The following is a 23,807-nucleotide window of genomic DNA, read 5'->3' as shown; positions in this document are numbered from 1 at the left end:
AGGTTACAGTTAATAGATATCGAAATATTTGAGAGATTAATAAAGATGGTTAGATGATATTTGCTTGCGAGAGTCATATAATGTGTATTAAAATTTGTCTGGGAAACATTCAGTTTCTATTGGAGAGAAAATCATTTTACAAACAACTTAAAATTAATCGTATACTTTTCTTAAAACATCAATTTATTATTCTTAAATTTATTAGGAATTAACAATTGAAATTGTTGATAGAAATCATTTTGATATTCAGCAAATATGCATCACATCTAAACATCGAAAAAATTCTCTTCTATGATCAATCTATAAAGCCTAATATATATATATTGATGCATACTTATTTGTTTGGAAGATCAACCATGTCGTTATGGAAAGCAGTTCATTAAAAAAATCACTCTAAAATCACGGAAAATCAAGCACACTAAAATTCAAAATATTCCGCTAAAACGGTTTCTTGATCCAGGACCTGTAATCAAAATATCACCAGTAAAATCCTATCAAGGATCTGAATCAAACCTCTCTTTGAAAAGTATTGATCACTGATATTAGTGAATTTTTGATATTGATTACATAATAATAGTTCGCAAAATATTCGATATTTGACTTTAGCCCTATTTGACTTTAGGGGATAACAGTCTTTGCTGTCAAAAATCCCATTTTCATGACATTTCAATCAATCAATCAATAGATCAATCGTTTCATCACTATAATTGAATTGGAGATAACGTTCTTTATTGCTACATTTCTTCAACTTGTTATCTCACACTTTATTTTGTTGGAGTAAAGCTACTCTACATAGAAATATTATTTTTGAAATAACAGTTGAATAAAATACAATGAGTTCAGTTTTGAAACCTGAAACTAGTTCTGATTTCAATACACATCTTGCAAAGAAGTTTAAAAAAAATTATGATCTTTCATGTTCTGAAACAAATCCTATCAAAAATGAAAAGAATTGCGAAAACTCTGAAAAATTGGAAAATTTGAACCGGAATTCTTCCAATTACTCAAACGCTTTATCTTTTGATTCCAAAAATATAACTACTAAAGATGAAAATAGCGATTCCTGTGAAAACCAAAGACTAGAAATAATCAATTTCAATTGGCGAATTATAACTGGTGAAAACTTGAAGTTAAGGTATGCAGAAATTTTTTCTAGATCGTCATCAAAACATATAATGACTAGACTTGAAAAAGAAGTAGAATATTATAGCGGAGATTTGTTAAAGGTTAGGGTTTATGGGAAGTGGCATGAAATTCCACGCAAGCAAGTAGGTATAAATCAAAAACTTTACTATAAGCATTACAATTTAAAAGTTTATAGTATTGTAATTTAAAGTATAAGGTCTAAACTGTATGTGTGAGAACATAATTAGTATTGTGAATGCTTTTTACTTTTATCATATATATAGCTTTAATTAATATTTTATGATTGATTTAATTTAAATTGGTATAGTTTTTTTTATCCTACTAAAATCATTGTTGAAATACTTTTTAAAAATCATTGCAAAACTAAAACATGTCTTAATTTTCGCCATATTCTCACTCAATTTCTTTAACTAACCTTGCTTGTTTTAGTTATGTCTTCCTGTATAGAAAAAAAAAGTATTATTATAAAACAAAATAGCTGACAATAATAAATAGGTGCTATTATATATCATTTATATTTTGCCAAGATGCAAGACAAAAAAACCATGATTTGTCTCAAGTAATTTGTCTGATTTATTTTTCTGAAGAGCTAAAACTTATCTTTGAAGAAAGATGGATATCAGGTCATGGCTGGACATCATATGCTCTTAATTTGTATATATATAAAGAGAGAAGGAGAGATTTTAATGATTTTGTTAATCACGATTTGATTAAATTGAATTGTTTTATTCATGGTATTTGAAATTTTATAAAATGTTGATACGTTAATAGTTCATGTGTATTTGTTATAAGGAATTCCAATCTCTTCTTTTTTTTTAATTGTCATTCATGTTATGATTTCATTACATTAACCACAATAATTTATTCTAATAATGCTTAAAGTTCCAGCTTTAGGTTGAAAGCATCTTGTTTCATAATTATGCTCATAACATATTTAATCATTATTTTATTCAGTAATTTAATAATAAAGAAGTACTTTTAATAGTGCAAAGTATAATTAAGTTTTTTGCTGTAAAATCTTGAACTGAGAAAGTTATTCTTGTCTTGGCTCTTATTCAGTCAAGTGGAAAGTAAAGAACATAAGTCAAATTTGGCTAAGCAAATTAATGAATGTTAATTTTATATCAAAAATTAATTTAAATAATTTTAAGATTATAACATGAATCGGAAATAATCGATCCACTTAAAGCATTGTTTTGCAGTTATACAAATTTAATTATTGTTAATGAAATGTATCTTTTTCTTTTTGAATATTTTTAAAATAATGAAATTTAGTAAATATTTCAATGATGGGCAGCTTTAAATTTGGGTAGTATATATAGAAAATTGTGAATGACTGCATCACTAATCGCTGGTATAGCAAATACATCTTATATTTATTCATTATTCTTCTTTTCTAATAGCTGGTAGCGATTTCAGTTTGAACTGGATAATGGATAGCACATTTATAAATTCTTTTGAAATAAGTTATTATTATTTTTTTTGAATATCTTGCAGGAAAATTAAATTTAAGAAGTAAAAATGATTATATCTTATTGCATTAAATAAATATTCTTGGAAGAATTATTTTTATAAGTCATACTATTTTTTTTTTTTTTTTTAAATATGCAATTTTGTGTGTTACATATATTATATAGAATTGAGTGCAAGTTGTGTAAAGAGCTGAGATTTCTTGCTTATAATTTCATGATTATAATTATTTTTAATTGCATGATTCTTTTCACTTTATAATTCTGTTTCTTCATATTTATGTTTACTTTAAATTATTTTCTGATCATGCATTCCTTTCATTATCTTGTAATATTTAAGCCATCAAAATATTTATCATTGTATTGTTGTAGTAAAAAGGAACTTGAAAATCAATAAACAGATGTAAAATTAATGAATTCAAGATTATTGGAAGATTTTACTCGCAGAATGTTTTTTTTTTACTAATTTTTTTTTCTCATTTGGTTATTTTATTCATTAAGTTTAGAATTTTGCTTCAGATTCCAACTTTTTTTCTATTCCTCTGCAGATTGAGCACTAGCAAGAAGCTTAAAAAAACCATCATGAATTGAGAAATTCTATGAAATTTATATACATTGTTTCAAATATAAAACTGATCTGACAGGATGATATGAAGTTCTTCATATGATAATTGATTTTAATGTAGCTAAACTGTCATTTAAATTAATAAGAATACAGGGAAAATGTTGAGTGACTCCACTTTTTTAATAAAATTAAATAACCATTATGTTGTGCATTTAAATATCAATGGCAATATCATTAAGGATATAATTCATTACCAGATGTATTGTATAATGTAGTTGATATTATTCCATTGTTTTAGTTGAGTAATTTTCCTCTGTCAAAAATATTTCATGGATAATATTTACAACATTTCAAGAAATTATAAATTCAGTATCGGGATATATTTTGATTCATTATTTAAAAAATTCTGCTGTTGAAAATAAGTGAAATTGTTGAGGTAAATATGAATTTAATTATGGGTTTTCCTTAACTATTTAAAATATGTAAACGATTTAATTTAAAATTACTTAAAAAATTGCTGATATAAGTTCCAAAATTAAATTAACCCAAGAGGATGCAGTGTGATATGAGAATGCACATGGAGTGTCAGCACACCCAAAACAATTTAATGAAATAAAACAGAAACATTTTTACAATTATATCTCAGCATACAATTTAAAATTACTTAAAAAATTGCTGATATAAGTTCCAAAAATTAAATTAACCCAAGAGGATGCAGTGTGATATGAGAATGCACATGGAGTGTCAGCACACCCAAAACAATTTAATGAAATAAAACAGAAACATTTTTACAATTATATCTCAGCATACAATTGCCATATTTATTGTGTGAAGTAACTTAAAAATAATTAGAGGAGAGCTAGGAGGAATGGAACAGATGTATTTATGCCTAAATAAAATTAGGATCTATTTCTAGATTCTGGCTATAGCTCTTTGTTTCGTTATAATTGTTGCACTAGCTATAATATTATTTGAGTTTAAAGCATAAAACCTGATTTTTATGCCTCAGAAGTAAGTTCAAATTTTTATTTTTCAATAATTTTTTCAATTTTATTATTTTTAAAATAAAAAATTTTTTTTTGATGCATTATAAACTCAAAGAAGCGTTTACAGACGTAGCAAGCTTTATGTGATATGCATTTAAAAAGAAAATTCTACAGTGGGAGGAATGGGACATGTTCGATTATATTTCAATACATTTTCTAAATAACTGAACATGCTAATGATTGAAGTTTTTTAAAAAAAATTTCTTAATGTTGTTTAATAAAATTTGTTGTTGGGATGTAGTAATTGTAAGTTGATCATTTTAATAGTAAGTTGATCATCAATAGAAAGTTGATGATTTTAAATTTATTAAAATATATTAGTATACATTACCACTTAATTTCAGTTAAGGGAAATTCTACTGTAAATATAATAAATTAATAAGCAATATAATAAATATCAATCAATGAAAAAAATGAAGCAAAATTATGAGATATTTATTAAAGCTTTTTTCACTCTAAATTAAAAATAATTAGTAATTTTATATTTTTTATACAAAAACACTACGAATAGGGAAGAATAAAGTAAGTATCCATGAAGAGAAAAATATATTAAATAATATATTGCAATCAGTGTAAATAATTGTAAAAGAAAAGTTTTCTAGATGTGCTAGTACCAATGAAGATTTCAAAATCAGCTCTTGTTTGGCATATCCAAAATCATAAATTTTTAAATGAAAAGAACATCAAAATACAATATTTATTAATTTTATTTTTTCAAACTTTGTACCATTCCTCCCTTACATGTGTCCCATACTTTCCCCATATAAAGGAGGTGAGGGGTGATATTACAATTTTTTACTATGCAAATAAAAGCTAATTGTATTCTGCTGTTCTTTTATTTTTAAAAAATTAAATTAAAGAATATACTGTTAGATTTTTTGTAAACTACATTCTTTAATTCGCTAAACTAGTAAATTAATTTTTTATTTGTGTGTGAAATCTGTCCTCTTCCTCCCAGTTCTTCCTTATTAATGATTAATAATAAATAAATTAAAAGTACTCGCTTTATTTAAGAAGGCATGGAATCATTGATTTCTAAAAGAATTGCTTATTTTTATTTATAAATGCAATTATAATTCTAATTATGCATTTTTTAAAATGAGAAATGAATTATGTAACTAATTTTGAAAATAATTTGGGTATACAAGGATATATTTAAAGAGCATTTGACATTTTACAGTTTATGTCATATAAAACATGGCATAAGTTTATTTCAAAATTCATGTATATAGTGTTTGATATAGTCTCCTTTTCTTTTGGGCACATGTATGATCTCCAATAGCATAATGTTCTTTTCTTTGTTGGCGACTTATCAAGAGTATATTCATTTTATAACATCTGTTCCTGTTGCGATTTCAAATGAGGATCTAAAAATAAAAAGGCCAAATCCTTCAAGAAATACTTCTTCCTGAACATCTCTGGTGAGGGTTTGTCAATAATAAGATCCTTGAATGTATAACAGTAATATTTGAAAGTGAAAACTGTCATGTGTCATATTTTGATGAAGTGCACTCTTCAGATTGGTGATCACTAAATATATATTCATTATCTGAATCTCCTAATTCTTCTGCTATAGAATCTTTGTCTAATAAAACTTCCTCTAACAATTTTTAAAGTCTTTTCATTTCTTCATCATACCATAAAGAGGAAGAGACTGGCTAGTGTAAATACATCAGGGTTCACACTGAAAAATAAGTTTGAGATATAATGATACACTAGAGTATGTGTGGGGTGTCAGCATATCCCAAACTGTTCTACAAATGACAAAAATATTCAAATATAAAATTTGCCATTTTCATACCTGGCATATAGAATATGATTTAAAGGTAGCCACTGATGGACCTAACAATGGTTATGGGGAGAAGAGTGCAGATAAATTTTTTATAGCTTGGGCTGTTAAAACATTGCGCACACCAAGTTAAGGAAAAAAGCTAACGTGGATGGCATAATAGCTTATATTTATTTCTATACCTTAAGTTCAAACCTTATGTTGTGAAATGTTATTTAGATTTCAAAGTTTCAATAACATAATTTAATAGTATAGTTTCTTATATTTTAATACCTCGTTTCTCATTGCTTAAAATTACTTAGTTAAAATAAAAATAGCTGCTTTAAATTTGTGCTGCTTAGATGAAATCTACTTTCCAGTGTATTGTCATTGTCAGGTTACTTGTATAAGTACAGCATTTTCCTTGTATTGAGAATTCAATATATTATTAATAAATGTCTCATTATGTCACAGTTATAATATTTATTCTATACCAGTAGAGTTCCTGTTATCCTTTCCTTAATGATTATAATGAATTCTAAATGACTTTTGTAAATTAACATAATTTAAAATTGGATTGCAACAAGTCTATTTATTTCTGTTATTGGCTATGCATTGTAAAATAATTATATAAATCATTCAAATTTGAGTGAAATACGATTTGTGAAATTCCCTTTTAAAAGTCTAAGTTTTCAATTTAAGTATTTTTTTAAATGTTTCATTCTGCTTCATCTGCTAGACTTATACTGATACATAAAATAAATAAAATTTCAAATGTGTCATAGCAACTATTTATCTTTTGTTTGTTACTGAACAGACTTTATCCATAGATGACAAGATTAGATGATCTGCATATAAAATTATAAATTATATTCTGGTTATCTGTTAAACTTAGATACCCATATATAAACAGAAGTAGAGAATAATGTCTATAACGAGAATTTTCTTTTTAAAAACATTTTGCATGATTTTATTGGGTTTTCTGATTTTTAATTTTATTGAAATGCAGAGTTATAATTAGATTTTAAACTCTATTGTTATTTCTTTGAAATAGTTTTTATATATTCTTCCAAAAGCATCTTTATATTATAGCATGGGATATTATGCAAATAGCACTGTTTATTTTTTTTTATATATATGTATATTATTTATGTTTAAATTTCAAAACTTCATGAGCTACCCTACTAACAAGTACTGTGCAAACAGATGTGCTAGAAATGAAAATTCATTTTCTGTATGAAAATGAAACTTCAGAAATCTATTTATTTCTATTTTTAGTGAGTAATTTCTTTAAAGGAAATAAAACTATGTCATTATTTGTGTTTGTAAATATGTAGCTTAATTTATATTTATACACTGAGGGGACAAAAGTCATGGGATAGCAATATGTATATATACAGATAGCAGTAGTTTCCCGTACAAAATGTATAAATGGGCAGTGCATTGGCAGGGCTTTCATTTGTATTCATATGAAAAGGTTTCTGACGTTATTATGGCCACACAACGAATTAACAGACTTGAATGCGAAATGCTTGCTGAAGCTAAATGTAGAGGGCATTCCATTTCGGAAATTATTAGGGAATTCAACATTCTGAGATCTACAGTGTTTAGAGTGTGCAGATAATACCTAATTTTAGCCATACCTCTCACCATGGACAATGCAGTGGCCGACTGCCTGCACTTAATGACGAGACCAGCGACATGTGCGTAGAATTGTCATTGTTAACAGGCACGTGGCGCAGTCCCACGAAGCCACGGACCCAAGTCGTTAACAAGGCAATTTGCAAGCTGATGTTGGCCTCACAATGGTGTGGAATGTTTTTACATAGAATGGACTGGGAATAGCCCAACCGATCTTTGGTTGAAAATAGTTATGCTCAGTTACTTGGAGACCACTTGCAGCCATTCCTGGACTTTATGTACCCAAACAACGATGATATTTTTACGGAGGACAGTGCATCATATCACCTTGCCACAACAGTTCGTAATTGATGTGAAGAAAATTCTGGAAAGTTCCAACGAATGATTTGGTCACCTAGATCGCCCGACATGAATCTCATTGTACATTTATGGGACATAATCGAGAGGTCAGTTCGTGCACAAAATTCTGCTCCAGCAGTACTTTCTCAATTCTGGACTATAGAGGCAGTATGGCTCAATATTTATGCAGGGGGACTTCCAGACGACTTTTAGAGACCATGCCACAGGTAGTTGCTGCATTTAACCTAGGAAAAGGAAGTCCCATGACTTTTGTCCCTTTAGTATTATCTTCTGTCAGATTTTAATTAAATCTTCCAATTTCTTCTTTCAGGTAGCTTTTGGAGATGATGGTTTATCATACAAATTTTCTGGCAATTGCCTTCCATCTAAACCATGGGAAACTTGTCCCATTATTTTTGAATTAAAAAAATGTGTGGAATCTGTTGTTGGTTATTCATTTAATTTTGTGCTTGTAAATAGGTATGTTTTATTTCAAATGCTTTTTTCACTTTACCTCTAAAAATAAAAATAAAATTATTATTTGTAAATATTCTCATTTTTCTGCTTTAAGATGCCGTAATTAAAAATTAAAAAAAATATTCTGCATGGTGTTAGAAATGTAATAGTTTTGAACTTTAAAATTTTGATTTGTATTTAATTTGAATAATCTATTTCATCTTGTTAGAATTTACTGTTTAAAGTTAATAGGCATCTTCTGAAAGTTTTAAATTAAAGTATCTTGAACTGAAATATTTATTCTGTTTTTAGGAATTAAAAAAATCGCATTTTCAGTTATATCTGTAAATGTGTAAATTATTTTGTTGTTATTAAAACTAATTCGGCGTTTTTATATTCTTTTGAATTTACTCAAATGACTTTAAAGCATTTATCAATATTCTTATGAAAATTCAGAATCTTTCCATAAAATTGTAATTGTAATTTCCATAAAATTACGTTCTTTAATAATTGTACACTAATGGCCCTTTTCTTGTTAGAAGATATGGAGTTTATGAGAAATAATTGTTAATAATAAATAATAATAAAATGTTTGTAAAATTAAATAGTTAAATCATGCAAAGTAATAATTACAAAATAAAATTCTCAGTTTTCTGGAATTTGTTATATTCTGTAAGTCACATTATTTGAGCGGACGAGTAAACATTATTGCTTACTACAAGGACAGAGACTATTCTGCACCTTTAAAAGTGGTGACTGTCTATAAAATAATATGGCAATGGATTTTTTTAAAACTTTGATTTCATATTTTTTTTTTTGCCACTGATGATTTTTTAAATACATTTTTATATTACAACAATGCAGAAAATGACGTTTGTTTCAAGGAATGTATCATCAGCAGCATTTCAGTGCCAAATAAAAAGCTGTCGGTATTTTGAAATTTGTGATTGCGCCCCTAAATGCATCTTTTTGGAGCAATAGAGAAAACTTAATATAACAGGTAAACTATTCTTAGGAACAAGCCAAAATTTTGCATGACTCCATAAAATAGTCTTGTCCTTCAATTTATGCTAAAATTTAAGTATGTTGCAATTAAAAAAATTTTAACTCTAATTTTGGAATTTTTTTCTTATATTAAAAATCACTTTTTGTGTTAAATATGTATTCTGAATGTGTAGAATACCTTATATTTTCATAATAAAGAGTTCAGGTCATTAACTTTATAAGTTGTTAAGATATGGATAAAAGTTCAAAATTTAATTTTAATGTTTGAAAGTCAAAATTTTGTTAGCTCACAATTTCGAGATGAATTGGCCTACAATAAAACTTGGTTTCTGGGAATAAGTTTTGATATCGTTTTAAAATCTGATGAGAAAAATTGATGATGCCATTGGAAATTCTGAAGTTTGCACCTATTTCAATATATACACGGCCCCTAACGAAATTTTTAATTTAGAATCGTTTAGAGTACTCTAAACTTTTTCAAATGACACCTTTTTTATGATTATTTTTAATGATTATAATGAATGATGCCAGTTTAAAGTTGGCTGGCTCCTTTTTCCCCCGTAACAGCACAATATGTTCATCAAAAATAAACAAGATTCTCTAAACCTACTTTTTACTGTTTATTTTGTTGTTTATGAATAAAGCTATATTTCAAATCTTCGATTGTTTTTTTATGATGATGTGTGGATTTTTCCCGTAATGTAGGTTTTAGTTGAAAGTATGGAAACTATTAACATAATATGGAAGTATTTAACGTAATATGAAAAATAAATTAGTAACTTCCATGGTGTTCTTCAGTTAACCTATCAAAGTAATATGCATGCTTTATTTTTCAGGCTATTGTTCAAATTTTTTATATCAAATTATTGCTCTGTCTTTTTTTTTTTTTTTTACAGAAAATTACGAAAATCTAAGTTTCTTACATGATACCATGAACATCTCAGAATTTTTTTGGTCTACTCTGCAAAAAGGGCTTAAAGTTTTTAAATAGTTCTTTTGCTTGATTAAAATAATGAGTAATTCAACCCTATTAAAAGTGAGTGATTGTTATTTCAGGGAATTAGCAGTTCTCTTTCAGCTCATGTAATCAATAATTTAAAAATAAAAAAAAATCACTTGCAAGGAAAGAAGTAAAAATAAAAAGTAAAGTTTTTTTACAATTGTTGGGGAAGATTATGCAGACATGCATGTGTAGAATTTTCAAGAAAATAAAGGATTCTGTCATGAGTCGGACATGACTCACTCAGATCAGTCAAAGTGGATCAGTTGTTACAACATATTTCAAAATCTAGAACTTCCTTCGTTTTTGCTTCATAAGAATTTTCTTTCTTTGCTGATCACCATTGTTTTGGAGAATTATCTTTCTTCAACACATTCAAAGAGGAAAGAAAACTTTTTGATTGGTGATGTTAGAATGTCTAAATATATTGCAAAAAGGACTATGATTTCACCTTGTTTGATTGTAATGTGGAATTGATTTAGGATAGCTCAATAATATATTTTGTTAAATTAGTCTGGAAATGAAGAGACGATTTATAATTAAGTAGGAAACTTGAAACACTGTTTTTTGTTCATATGCAGGTTTTTGAATGCAATAAATATACTTGAGCTAATAAAAATAGAATGTAACTGGAAGGAAGTAAAAAAACATAAAAAAATAAAAATAAATAAAAGCTTGCTCCACCTTAAAGCTATTTACTATTACTTTGACGTAGTCAGTGTTTTAAATAATTGTAAAGTTCATGCATAATTAACATGTAAATAAATCATGATCAGTTTTCAAAGAATTCTTTGTTTGAATTTTTATATAAGATATTAGATGGAATATAGGAAATGGTATTTCTTGTTTTGTCTTCCAGATTTTTTTTTTTTTTGAATATTTAATATTTATTAAAGTGAAGTTAAAAAAAATTCTTCAGTATTCTTATATGCTTTGCTTAGCTCTGATATTTTTGTAGACTTTTTGCATCTTGTAAATTACTAAATAATTAAAATTAGAGAAATGTGGAAAAATTCTGGATATAAGAGGTTATGTTTATTAACATAATATGGGCACATAAAATGAATTTTTCACCTGTTGCATTGCTACTATTTTAATTTGAAACCAGTCCAAACCAAAGTGAATAAAAGCATTTATATTCTTTAAGGTTTTCTTTTTTCTATACAACATTTCTTCCATTTTTTCAATATTTTTAAAACAAGCACTCCTTTTTAGCACATTCAACTGTATCAGGTATACATAGTTTCAAAGTATGAAACTTATATTTGATTTTTCATTTACTCAAAATTATATTTAAACAAGTTTGCATTATTTTTGATACTTCATTTTATTCATTTGCATTTATGTTTCAGATTATCATATTTAGTAAAAAGGAATGTAGTCTTAATTACCTTTTTTCCATAATTATTCTTGTATTGATATTTATGAAATGTACATATTTATTCAGGTTAAAAGAAGTTATGCAATTGGTTGGGTTTTTTGAGTATATACATTATTGAAATTACCTTCTCCACAATCAGAGAACATCTAATGTATATATTCAAATATTACAATCTAATTTATTTCAGTTTATTGTTAGCAGTTAACATAACTTAGCTCTGAATATAACCAACCTCTTGCAAAAACTGATATTTTATGTTCATTTAACTATTTTGGAATGTTTTTCGACTTATATACCAATGCACAGACTTTAAAAATCATGTACTTTTTTTAACTCGTAATTTTTCTTCTTCAATGGGGAAATAGATTATTTTAATTTTTTTAATATTGAAAATATTATTTACATATATACATTTTTTAATAATTTGTTACATTTAATTTGAAAATGTTTTTAGTAAAATTTTTGTATTTCAAAAATTTACACTTGTATTTTTTTCACTTGATAACTGTTTTTGTCTAGTGGGGAGTATTCAAATGAATTAAATAAAAATAAAATGAATAATTGTGTATTTCTTTGCAGTGTTATATTGCATAATGCTTTTATGAAATAATATATAAGAACCAGGAAAGTTTATTTTTCTTCAAAATTCCACTATGAAAATGTTAATGTTTACAGGACATTCAGAATTCAGAATGCTTAGTTTTATAAAATTTCTTTATAATTTAGCATTTGTTCTGATTTTTTTGGGTTAGTAACAATCTGAAAACTATCTCCTGCAGCTATTTTCTGCATGCAACATTGAAGTCATTTAATTGATGTTCTGTGTATTCAATCTTTTTGCAAGTGATTAAATATAAAATCGTGAAGTGAAATTTAATATGTTATATTTAAATATTTTTTATTTGATTTTTGAATATTGCTTTCTTTCAGTTTTGTAACCTATATGAATATTTATTACATAAAAATTTATGCATAATTTTAGGTATAAAGATGGTTCTGATCATATGGGTGAGCATCGAGATGATGAGAAGGAACTTGATCCTCATACACCAATTGCATCGTTATCATTTGGAGCAGTTAGAGAATTTATCTTTAGGCATATGGATACCCGAGGAAAAAACGCTAAATCGAATATTCAAAAAAAGAAAATAGATTTGCACCCTGGTAGCTTGTTGTTGATGGAATTCCCTACTAATCGGTTTTGGTATCACAGTCTTCCATCTAGAAAAAATGTGTTTGGTGTGCGTGTCAATTTAACTTTCAGAAAGATGATTAAATCATAGTGATTATTAAATGTACTTTTAAACTGGAGGCAATATATTTTTGCAAGAAAATCATTTTATGCGAAGCTGTTGAGAGATTGAAATGTTTATCTGTAGTTATCAAAAAATAATTAAATTAGATTGGTTGTTATATGAAGTAAAGGAAGTTTTTATAAAATGAGAAAGAAATTGAATGTGCTTTTATTTTTATTTCGTTATTTTTTATTTTTATTTTTTCATATTTTTACTAATGATTTAATTAAACTTTGTATAAATTGAATGTGTTTGTGATATGTCTTATAGATTTAGTAAATTGTGGCAATTCTGGGCAACTGCAGATCACAAACTTTTTTTCAAGCCGTGAAAAATTGAGATCTAATAAAAATGTTTTCTTTAAAGTTAAAACAAAGGTTCTAAAACTGTTGTACTACTAAGCGTTTTTTAAAATTTCTCATGCCTAGTAGAAATATAGATCATCTAATAAATGTGCATGATTTTAAAATCATTATTAATCAGAAACATTATTTTGTAGAATGCAATTTGATATGTATCAGAATTTTGAATTTAAAGTATTGTGCTAAAATTTACATATCTAATATAAAAAAGAGCTTTTATTGTAAAGAACAGTAAATTTAGAGCATTTGGAAGTGCTTGTTCTTTTCATTAGAACTTTAAGGTTTTGCAGTGTTTACTGGAAACTCAGAACTGTTTTTAAATTTTTTAAAAGATTTTTTATAATTATTAATACGATTGCCATTTAAATTAATTTGAAATTGTTTGTATTTTTATATATTTTTTATTTTGCAGACTTATTGCAAACTTACTCAAGTCTTTTTAGAAATTGTAAGCATTACCCCTCCTCTTTTCAAATTTGACATTCATGTGAATTTCTTGTTTTAGAGTTTTGATTTTTGAAAAACTTTATTCTACAGATTTGCAAATTTATGAAGAATCTTTCTAGTTAAGGTTTTTAACAATGTAGTGGATCTTTTTTTTTTTTCCCTTCATGATGTTAAAGTCGTTGAAAAGATTGGTTAATGATATATTTACAAATGATGTGGTAATAAGTTTTAAGTTAAAAATGCATTAAACATTTTTGCACCTCTTACTTTAAACTTCAAAAAGTGAATTTGAAATTTTTCAAAATAGATATATTCAAAAATGAGCTTAAACTGTATACTCAATATTTTTTATTACAAATTATAAGTAATATTAACAACCAAGGTTCATCAAGTTGTTTAAAATTCATTTATCACAGTTATTATTAGTTTCTGGTTGTTCTAAGTACATGAAACATTTTCTGCTAATCATACTTTTGCTTTAATTAAATTGATTTTTGAAAAGTTCGTTTTCCTTTTGCAATTATTTCTTATTTACATCGAAAATAATGAAAACCAGCGAGTGTTTTTGATTTTAATTTCCTCTTTTGTATGTAATATTTTTGATTTAATAAATCAAAAAGTAATTATTTTATTAATTTCCTTTTCCATGTAAAATGTTGAAATATTCATGAAGAACACAGTCTATGTTCCATAAATATCTATTAACCTCTTTTTTCTAGTTAAGATGGTAAAGGTAAAAATTAATTATAGTGTTGAAATGAAAATTTACTACATTGTTTTTCAATGTGATAACATTGATTATTGGTTAACCAATTCAGTGTCATTCAGTTGCAAAATACATATAAAATATTTTACAATTATCATTTATTTACAGAATATATATGTATGTAAACATAATTTAGTAGTTGTGTGGCTGAATAGAAGAAACTATTGAAATTGTATTTCGATTTGTTTCATCACGAGAGACATAATTTTCATACAAATAAACAATGCATCAATATGTCAGTCTACATTTCGACCCAAAAGTAGAAGATACCAAAATTTTTCCCTTTGATGATTTTATTATGAGATTTTGATAGGGATTTCTTTGACACGAGTAGATTTAGGAAATCTTAAGTATCTTTGAAAAAAATGTTGTAAGCTTTAAGGATTTTTATCTCTTCACTTGGAGAGTGAGAAAATGCCAAGATTAGCTGTTTTATAGAGCACATGCAGAATTTAAATAAAAAGTAGGAATTGGATTAGGAAATAAGAACATTTTAGAGTGAAGTTAATATGAGCTAAATTAAGATAAAAATTAGGAAATTAATTATAATTTAAATTAGATTAAGAGATATCACTACATGTATATATAAACGAAGAAGTGTAGAAAATCTTGTGAAACTTGATTTCTAAAAACTGTTTTATTAAGGCATCTTACGAGTATTTTTGCAATAACTTCCTTTCATAAAGGGTGCAATTGTACTTATTTATATTATGATAGATTTAAGAGTTTTTGAAATGCAAAGACAAAATTTATAAATTCAGTTTGATGCACTGAACAGAAATTATTAGAAGCATCAATTTATGAGTGAATCAGAAATAAGAATTCAACTATTGTATTGGCTTAGAAATATTTAATCGCATGCAGTCAAACCTTTCTGAAAAAATTACTTCATTCAAATTCAAAAGACCAAAAGTGCGTCTACAAAATGATTCACTATAGTGTGAATGTGATGTGTTCAAAATGTGATACACTGTGATGAAGAAAATTAAGTATAAAAACAAATTCATATTGATTTTGTTGTATATTTAATTAGTTTCCCTAACACTCCTTCAGTGTTATGTGTTCTGCATATGCTTTTCTTTATATCTATAGCAAGAAAAAAAGAATGATTATCAGGTAACTATTTATTTGGTAACAAAACATGGTTAAGACTGTTTCAAAGGTTTAGGTAAGAATTTATAAAAGTAAAATAAATATAAAAATGTTTTATTATCTTGTTTTTGTTGATTAAATCATAAATACAAATTTCCATCGAAGAAACCATTTTTCATGATTTGGAGCTCGATTTCATACAATAGACATCTAAATTCGATTACAGAACAGCATTTTTTCTATCGGATTTTTAGTCATATAATTTATGATGCATGGTACCACAAAATTTTTACTACAAATTGGTTCATATTGGATAACATATTGATCAGTCAAGAAACTTTATCTCGTGAATTGATTTACATTTTTGTGGTGCTTGCATTGTTAATTACTGCTGAAATTCTTACTGAGAGCTACTTAGAAGTCCAGCAAACGATGTAAGTTATCTTCGAGGCCTCAGTATAACATTGTCATGCTCGTTAATCATTGATAAATTCAAAGTTATTTGTCTATTGTGAAATAAGATGGTTGAAATGACCTCCGATCCATCAGTTTTTCTGTGACAAAATTCTTTTCCCATGTCTTTCATACACTTAAAATGTTGATGTTATGGATGAATAACAAAAAATACTGCAGATGCAGTAGTAGTCAGTGACAACTAAAGTTTACAGAGCAGGGAAAATTATTCTGTTACTATTATAATACTAATATAAATAGTTGGTAAACTTGAAAAAAAAAGCACTTTAACTTCTATTAACTACTTTCTATAGAATGTTGTATCTCTAAAACGAAAGTTTCTTCATTATGTAGAATTCATTCTATAGTCTTATGATGTGTAGACATTTTTACTAGGGATACTGTCACGTTCTGCTTATTGCCATCCTGCTCTTTCCCGGACTATAGTGGATTGCTTATCTGAATTAAGTAGATGATTATTTTTGCAAATTTATGTAACGAATTTGGATTTTTTTTTTTTTTTTTAAGTATTGCTATGTTGATAGTTCACATTTATATGTAGTTTCATGCTGTGTATTGAAAATTTTTATCAAGAAATTATTCGAATTTTAAAATTATATATTGGTACTGATAAGTATGTGTGTACAAAAAAAAAAAAAAAACTATTTTGTTTTGTAATTTTTTTATTCTCTGTTACCATTATATCATTTTAAATTATATACAATATGAGGACATAAAATGTGTGAAAATACATAAAAATATTCACAATGATTTATAAGATGAATAAGTTATGCTCATCTCATATAAATGAAAGAGCTGCATGAAATTATCATTACCCAGTGTAAATTCTTTGTCTATTTTGTGATATTATGTGATAAGAAAAAGTGATAAGAATTTACAAATGAGAGTAGACATTATCAATAATCGTCCGAGTTAAACATTTTGAGGAGTAATGATTGTTCAGTTCAAACAATAGTTTGCCCCCCGCCTTGCTTCATTTTCAGAAAAGTCAACAGATATCATTACATTCCACTCCATTAGTAGTACAAATGCAGTGGCTGCATGGGCCGCTCAAAATTTCAACTTGATCATTGATGTTGAAGAACTTTCCATAAATGTTACAACCTTCAAAAGAAAAGTATAAATTAGTTCATTCCTGTAGTTTTAAAGGAAATTTTCAAAAGTATTTTCATTTAATAGTATATAATCAGTAATCCATCTTATATCTGGAAGGATGTTATGTAATTATAAAATAAAACAGTGTGCAATTAATATTTTTTAAAAACTTATTTTTTGTTCTTCATGTCTCAATTTAAGTATTTTGTAATTGAAAGCTTTATTTATTAAAATAATTTGTAAAACAATGCAATACTTGTTTCTGTTACCGAAAAATAGCCTTGTTATAAGGATAAGATAATGAAAAAATACTCTCTCTTAAGTGGCTGGCCAGAGAAAATGAATTTTCGGTCACCCCCAATGTTTCTTCGTGAAACAAAAGAAATATAAGAGAAGGATGCTGACTTTGAGGACAGAAGGTGAGTGAAATGAACCCCTCCTCCCCCCCCAAAAAAAAATCGAGGAAAAGCAGGGTTCAATGACATTGAATTTAGTTTAGTTTGTTATGTTGCTGTTCCGTTTTAAAGCAAAACCAGGGCTACTCTGGAAGGGCTTTCGTAATTTTGAACCGTGGTCGGATGACGAGGATTACATCTAAACTGGCACTCCCTCTCCACACTTCCGCACCACACCAGTGATTTTTTGGATTTAACGTGTACCAAACCCACCACTACTTGACGGTCCGTCGGTAGAATCTGGTCTTGAATTTGGAAACCTCCGGTTCCGAAGTCGATGGCATTGAGAATGATTTCCTTGATAATAATGGAATGCGCACGCCTAGTGTTCCTATATTATTCAAGAGAATGTAAATAAGAAGAACTGTATATATAAATTACGTTTGATTTTATAGACTTTTTAAAACGCTATTTACATTAAGGCATCGCAAAGATATTACAGCAGTCGTACTGACTTGTTCCATGCTTCATGTTAATATGTATAATTTTTTAAAATACTTAAATTTCGGAGATCTCTTTACATGCAAAAAATTATATTTACTTCCTTACAAACTAAATTAAAATAATAGAACGCTTATATGGTTAAGTAAAGTTTTGAAAGGCACTTTTTTGCTTTTGCATATGTTAAAGAATGAAAAAATATTTTTGTTAATGATGCTAGATTCAAAAATAGTGTTCGGATATCTTCTAACAGCTATATAGTGATTTGAAAACTATCTATCTTTTGAGGATTTTGTAAATAAAGATTTATTGCTTAAGGCCGTTAAAATATCAAAGATATAATTTGTATGGAAGTCAGAGACATTTGTTGTATGAATAATGATATTTTTAAAATAAAACTTTATTAATATTTGTTCTGTATAGAAATATATATGATATTCCTTTCCACATTCTGCTCAGGGTTTTGTATATTTCTCACCTCTAGCCAGTAATTCATGAATAGTTGCATCAAACATTGTGTTGAACAAACATTAAAAAAAAAAAACATGTGTATTTTAATGTGTAACAAATCTATTATTATTATTATTTCCTGTAGTATTTTTACGGTTTTGCCTTTTTAAATTGTAACACTCAATCAAATGAATAAAAAAAAATTTTCCCTTTCTTCTTTTAGTTGTGCTTTTGAGTGTACATAGTTACTATAATAATAAAATGCTTAATAAAGTCATTAGAAGTAAGAATATTTTAATAATTAAAGGATTAGGAAGATTTTTAAGAAGATTTCTAGTATTACCTGAAACTTTTAATAAACCCCAAGGGTCAAAAGGAGCATTAGGAACTTTTTGTGTTGACTGAGTTATTCCTGGTTCTTTCGTAGTGGATATTCTGCTATGCTGAATGGCTGCAGGAGTTCTTATAAGGTCTGGTCTCTTGCTTGTTGTAATTATTTTGACTTCACTTGTAGGTTTTGTTGGTGTTCGTATCAACTCTGGCTTTTTAGTTGGAGTTGTAGACTGCTGTGTTGCTGCTGTTGGTTCATGGGTCGATGCAATTGGAATCGGCGTGGTTGGTCGTAGACGGACACGAATTCCAAATTTGGTCTCCTCAGTCTTTTGACTGGTCATTTTAGGTTTGTCTGAAGGTAGAATTCCTATTATATATAAAACAAGTGAAACTTAATGAATAAGCATAGTAGAAGCACATGCAGCCTGAAACGAACTTGGCAGTTGTTTAAAAAATTATGGATGTGCGAGAAGACTTTTAATGCAGTTTATAAAATGAAAAAGCCACTATTTATGTATCTTACATTAGGAAGCATTATAAAGAATTTATAAAACTAAAATGGACAAATATAAGGCATCTTATTATTTGAAGTACTATAAAACATGTTTTTATTATATGCTATAAAACTCGGGTATTTTCAAAACCGACTCTTTTTTTTTTCTCTCTCTCTCTTTTTCTCTTTCATGTTGAGTCAATAGTAAATGTGATATGTAAGTAACGAAAGCTGGAAGTGGATATAAATGATTTTTAAAAAAATATTTAATGTTTAAAGAAGATATGATTTGCAGTTTGGGATGATTTTTATTTGTGTTTTTCGGCAATAATTTTTTATAATAAAAATTTAATGGCATAAAAATAAAATTTGCGAGTTCAATGTTTCATTCTGAAATGCTTTACCTATTCTTAATTTTAAAATTAACAAATTAATAACTTTTTAAAACAAGTGAACCGAAGTTAAACATGAAAGAAATATTTTATGTACACTTCATAAGACAGGTATTATCATACTTCATGATAAATTTTGGTGTAACAGAGAGGAAATAATAATCCAGCCCAATGTAATGACTTTTTTTTTATTACTTCTTTAATCAAAGCATAAATTTAAATGTTTTTAAATGTCAATGCGGTCATCATGAGTTATCCATTAATGGATGTTCCCACTTTTGAGGCTTAAACTGTAGAGTGAGATGCCAAAAGTCATATGGCACCTTTTTAATATTTTCAAAAACTGTTCTTTCGATTTTATTCTGGATATATTACACGTTTCACGCCTGATGATCTAATTGGCCCAATCATATGATGAAGTTACACTTCGCAAACCATTCTCTGACACAGAGTATTTTCACCCTGAAACTTCCCATCTTAACTTTGATCCAACTATCAAGAGAAACAAATGGTCCACAAATATTCTTGTCAATGATTGGTTCAATCTTATCAGATAATCCAGACTCAAATTAAGAAATCCCTTTTCACAGCAGCGTGCACATTGCCTTGTTGACAAATTCTTGAGGTTGTGCCGCTCACGAACTCCATTTTAAGTTCGTAGCAACATGAAACATGCATGGCTCACTAAACTTTTTCTAATCATCAAAGGTTCAATGCAAGTGATCACTAGCCAGGTCTGAGGGGTATTGACGTCAATGATCTGCTCAGAGAAAAGGCACTGTAGTCGTTCTATTGCTTCTATATCTCAATGATAAGTACCACTGCATTAACAATTGCGTCCGGGACATTATAGGATAAATCCCCCCTCTACCATCATCAGTGGTTTAAAAAGGGTAAATGGCACCCAGGTTATAGTATTATTTTTAGCCCCAGCATCGTATTTAACTTCAAAAGATGATTTAAATGCTCTTAACTTTTTGTCATCATGGCGCCCAGGATATGTATACTCTTTTTCGTCGCTACACCTCTGAACGTGGACCTCAGAAACAATCTAGTTCACCCTTCATAGAATGTGATAATCTGTTGGTGCAGTGTCATTCATCTGATCCGAGCTCTTCTGCACAGTCGTCGCTAGTCCCGATATTTCAGCAACCATGAATGACATTTGCTTAATAGCTGGTGAAAAGTAATGGCTTCTGAATGTACCTTTGAATCTGTTACGAAAGAGATCGTGAAATGCTCTGCCACATATATGGAATTAAACATTTGTTTTACACTTAAAGCATGTTAATTTTCACTGGGCAGACATTATCGTATTAATCAATGTCTTATAAGGCATTCAAGAGTCCAACAGATTGCACCGACCACAATTCCACTCTTTACACCCTTTAAAACTATGCAATTACTGCTTGCAAATTTTTATATTACTATCCTGAGACACTGACACTTTAGCAAGTATCCATTGTGCTCTGGATATTGCTAGGAAAAATTCCACAAATTAAGACGAATCATATTCAATAGTTCCAGAGAATAAGTTAATAAACATTTTTTTCATTTTTCCTGTCTTTTTATTTTTATGCTGATGCACAGGTCCTTTACAATATTTATTCTTGTAACTATGTATCACTTAGAATGTTAATATAGACAGTTTGAAATTATAATTTCTAATATTAATAAATGGAAAATGATACTTGCCAATTGCCTCACGGTTTATAAGTGGATGAAGAAACTGTGAACTTCCTGGTCCATTAATTGTTATCCTTTGAGACGGAGGAGATTGCTCTTTAAATGTTGAACTATTTCCAGCTGAAAAAATTTAAGAAATTTATAGCTTTTATCTATATTGATCTAGAGATGCTATTTGAACTAAGAAAAAATGAACCTGATTTACCACAAGTATAACGAGGACAGCAAAAAGCTGGTAACTTTTCAGGCACGCAGTTAGGAGGTGGCGTTGGACATCTTTGTAACTGACAAAGCTCTTGACCATAAAAGCAACGGCACAACTCACAAGGATCTACTTTTGGAATCATTTCACCATTCATGAAAATACGTCCTTTGATGAAGCAAAAGTCTGAAAACATATAAATTTAACTGTAATATAGTTTTTTTTTTTTTTTTTCGCTAGAAGTTATTGCAAAGGGAAACGTTTCCAACAATAGTTTCTGTTTGTCACAAAAATCATACTTTTGCAATAATGTAACCTTGAAGGATTGAAATTTTATTGCTTTAAGTGATATGAGGTTAACAATAATACTCTGAATTAGTATTAATTATCCTAAGTGAGCAAAAGTGATTTGAAATGGCATCTATTATCATTTATACATACAGTTGTACTTTTTATGTTGTTGAAAAATGTCAATTTAGTTCTGGAGTATATAATGAAAACTAAACAACATATGAGCAAAATAAAGCAATAATTAACCAAACATTAAACCAAGGTAAAGAAACCCAACAAATCCATAGCGGATATGCGGATAGCCCCCTATTTACTTACCTACCGTCTGTATGAGTTTAAACCTCATGGAATTCTTGGAAAGAAAAACAGAGGATTCTAAAGAATGTAAATTAGTCGAAATTTGTTATCTGAACTCGGTTCCAGTTATTGAAAAGACAAAGGGATGTAACAATTATTAACAGGAAGACAAAAACCAATTTCCACAATTATATTTTCCTTTCATTTAAATTTGCTATCGATGTTTGAATTATTTATTTTTGGCAAAATCGTAGCACATTCTTTAATTTTTGAAACTAAAAGCAAGTTTAGGTCAGATATACTACCTATAGATATAAGCATGTAATGAGAACCCTGATATATATACCATCTCTGTTATGTCGAAGTGTTGTATTCTAAAAACTACATACTGTAAAACATGAAAATTTTGATGTGAGAGATAGAATTACTAACAACGCAATACACTTTGTGATGCATACGAAAATCACATATCATATGCAGCAATTTAAGAGCAGATGTGGCTATTCTACACGTTTTGTACAAATAAAATGTTTTGACTAATTTGACATGCGACATTTTGATTCAGCAATGACCATGGAATGATTATTAAAAATTTGAACATATGATATTTTGATTATACCTAATAATGTTGTTCCTACGTATCATTTATTATTATTTTTATTAGAGGACCTCACTGGATTTTCAATGTCTTAAACGCAATTGAATCCTGGTCCTCTAGCTTTTTGATGCTTTTTTATTTCCATAGAAAATCATTAAATTTTTCTAGTAATCAAACATTTTAAAAACTCACATATTTTAGTTCTTTTGAATCCTTACGAATTTTTGGACTTAGCTCATCGTTTAGTAACCTAATAGGTTTCCCATTGTTAAAGAAAGAAATAAGTTGTTGCACATTGTTCGTTTTTATTTCAATTGATAACCTTAAAAATATTTTAAAATTTTTTCGAAGTTAATTTAAGTGTTTTTAAGTTTCAAAAGCTGAATATATACTTCTATATAAAAAAGCAAAATGTATTTCTATAGTTTAAAAATATATAAATTAGTACAGTTTAAAATTAATGAATGATTTATTATTTTAGGCCGGTGTCTTTTTCATTAAAACAAGTAGTTCTTTGTGCATAAGTTTATCAGTTAATATGCTCAAAATATTCGGGATAAAATAAAATTGGTTGTCTGGAAATTAGGTTATTGGACATCAGAAGAGGAGCAAAGAACCATACAAGGAGCAACTTTTGTTTCTCCTTGGAGTGACCTATTTTCTTTAGTAATTCTAACGATGTTTGATAGGATTAAGAATTGGAATTGAGGTGCTCAGTCCTTTCATTTTATAGCTTGATCTCAAGGTATTTATCGACAAACCTAGTTAGTTGAGGGTTGGCAATGTCATTCTTCATTAAAACGAATTTATCAATTATGATAG

General features: G+C 27.8%; 2 protein-coding genes across 3 annotated transcripts in view; one reads left to right on the top strand and one right to left on the bottom strand.

Annotated features, from left to right (window-relative positions):
• Nucleotides 1-707: 707 nt before the first annotated feature.
• LOC129959448 (DNA oxidative demethylase ALKBH2-like) lies at nt 708-14,424 on the top strand. The gene is made up of 3 exons (XM_056072279.1): nt 708-1,272; nt 8,310-8,454; nt 12,799-14,424. The coding sequence occupies exons 1-3, from the start codon at nt 834-836 to the stop codon at nt 13,097-13,099; spliced, it is 885 nt and encodes a 294-aa protein (XP_055928254.1). The 5' UTR covers nt 708-833; the 3' UTR covers nt 13,100-14,424.
• A 2,519-nt stretch (nt 14,425-16,943) lies between these two features.
• LOC129958362 (uncharacterized) overlaps nt 16,944-23,807 on the bottom strand; it is a 64,535-nt gene continuing 57,671 nt past the window's right edge. Inside the window, exons 9-12 of one of the 2 annotated variants that reach the window (XM_056070794.1) lie at nt 21,803-21,985; nt 21,607-21,717; nt 19,037-19,393; nt 16,944-17,356 (exon numbers count right to left, since the gene is read on the bottom strand). In XM_056070794.1, the coding sequence (XP_055926769.1) occupies nt 17,241-17,356; nt 19,037-19,393; nt 21,607-21,717; nt 21,803-21,985 (767 nt within the window). In that variant the 3' untranslated portion in view covers nt 16,944-17,240. The remainder of the gene's footprint in view (nt 17,357-19,036; nt 19,394-21,606; nt 21,718-21,802; nt 21,986-23,807) is intronic. The other variant, XM_056070796.1, reaches the window with a different exon arrangement.

Source organism: Argiope bruennichi, chromosome X1 (assembly GCF_947563725.1).
Source record: "Argiope bruennichi chromosome X1, qqArgBrue1.1, whole genome shotgun sequence".
Taxonomy (NCBI): Eukaryota; Metazoa; Arthropoda; class Arachnida; order Araneae; family Araneidae; genus Argiope; species Argiope bruennichi.
Note: the sequence above shows the minus strand (reverse complement) of the source record. Positions and strands in the feature narration are given on the sequence as shown.

Coding starts and splice junctions, on each gene's coding strand:
- LOC129959448 (XM_056072279.1), top strand. CDS start 834: ATGAGTTCAGTTTTGAAACCTGAAACTAGTTCTGATTTCAATACACAT. Junction 1,273..8,309: donor AATTCCACGCAAGCAAGTAG/GTATAAATCAAA, acceptor TCTTTCAGGTAG/CTTTTGGAGATGATGGTTTA. Junction 8,455..12,798: donor AATTTTGTGCTTGTAAATAG/GTATGTTTTATT, acceptor GCATAATTTTAG/GTATAAAGATGGTTCTGATC.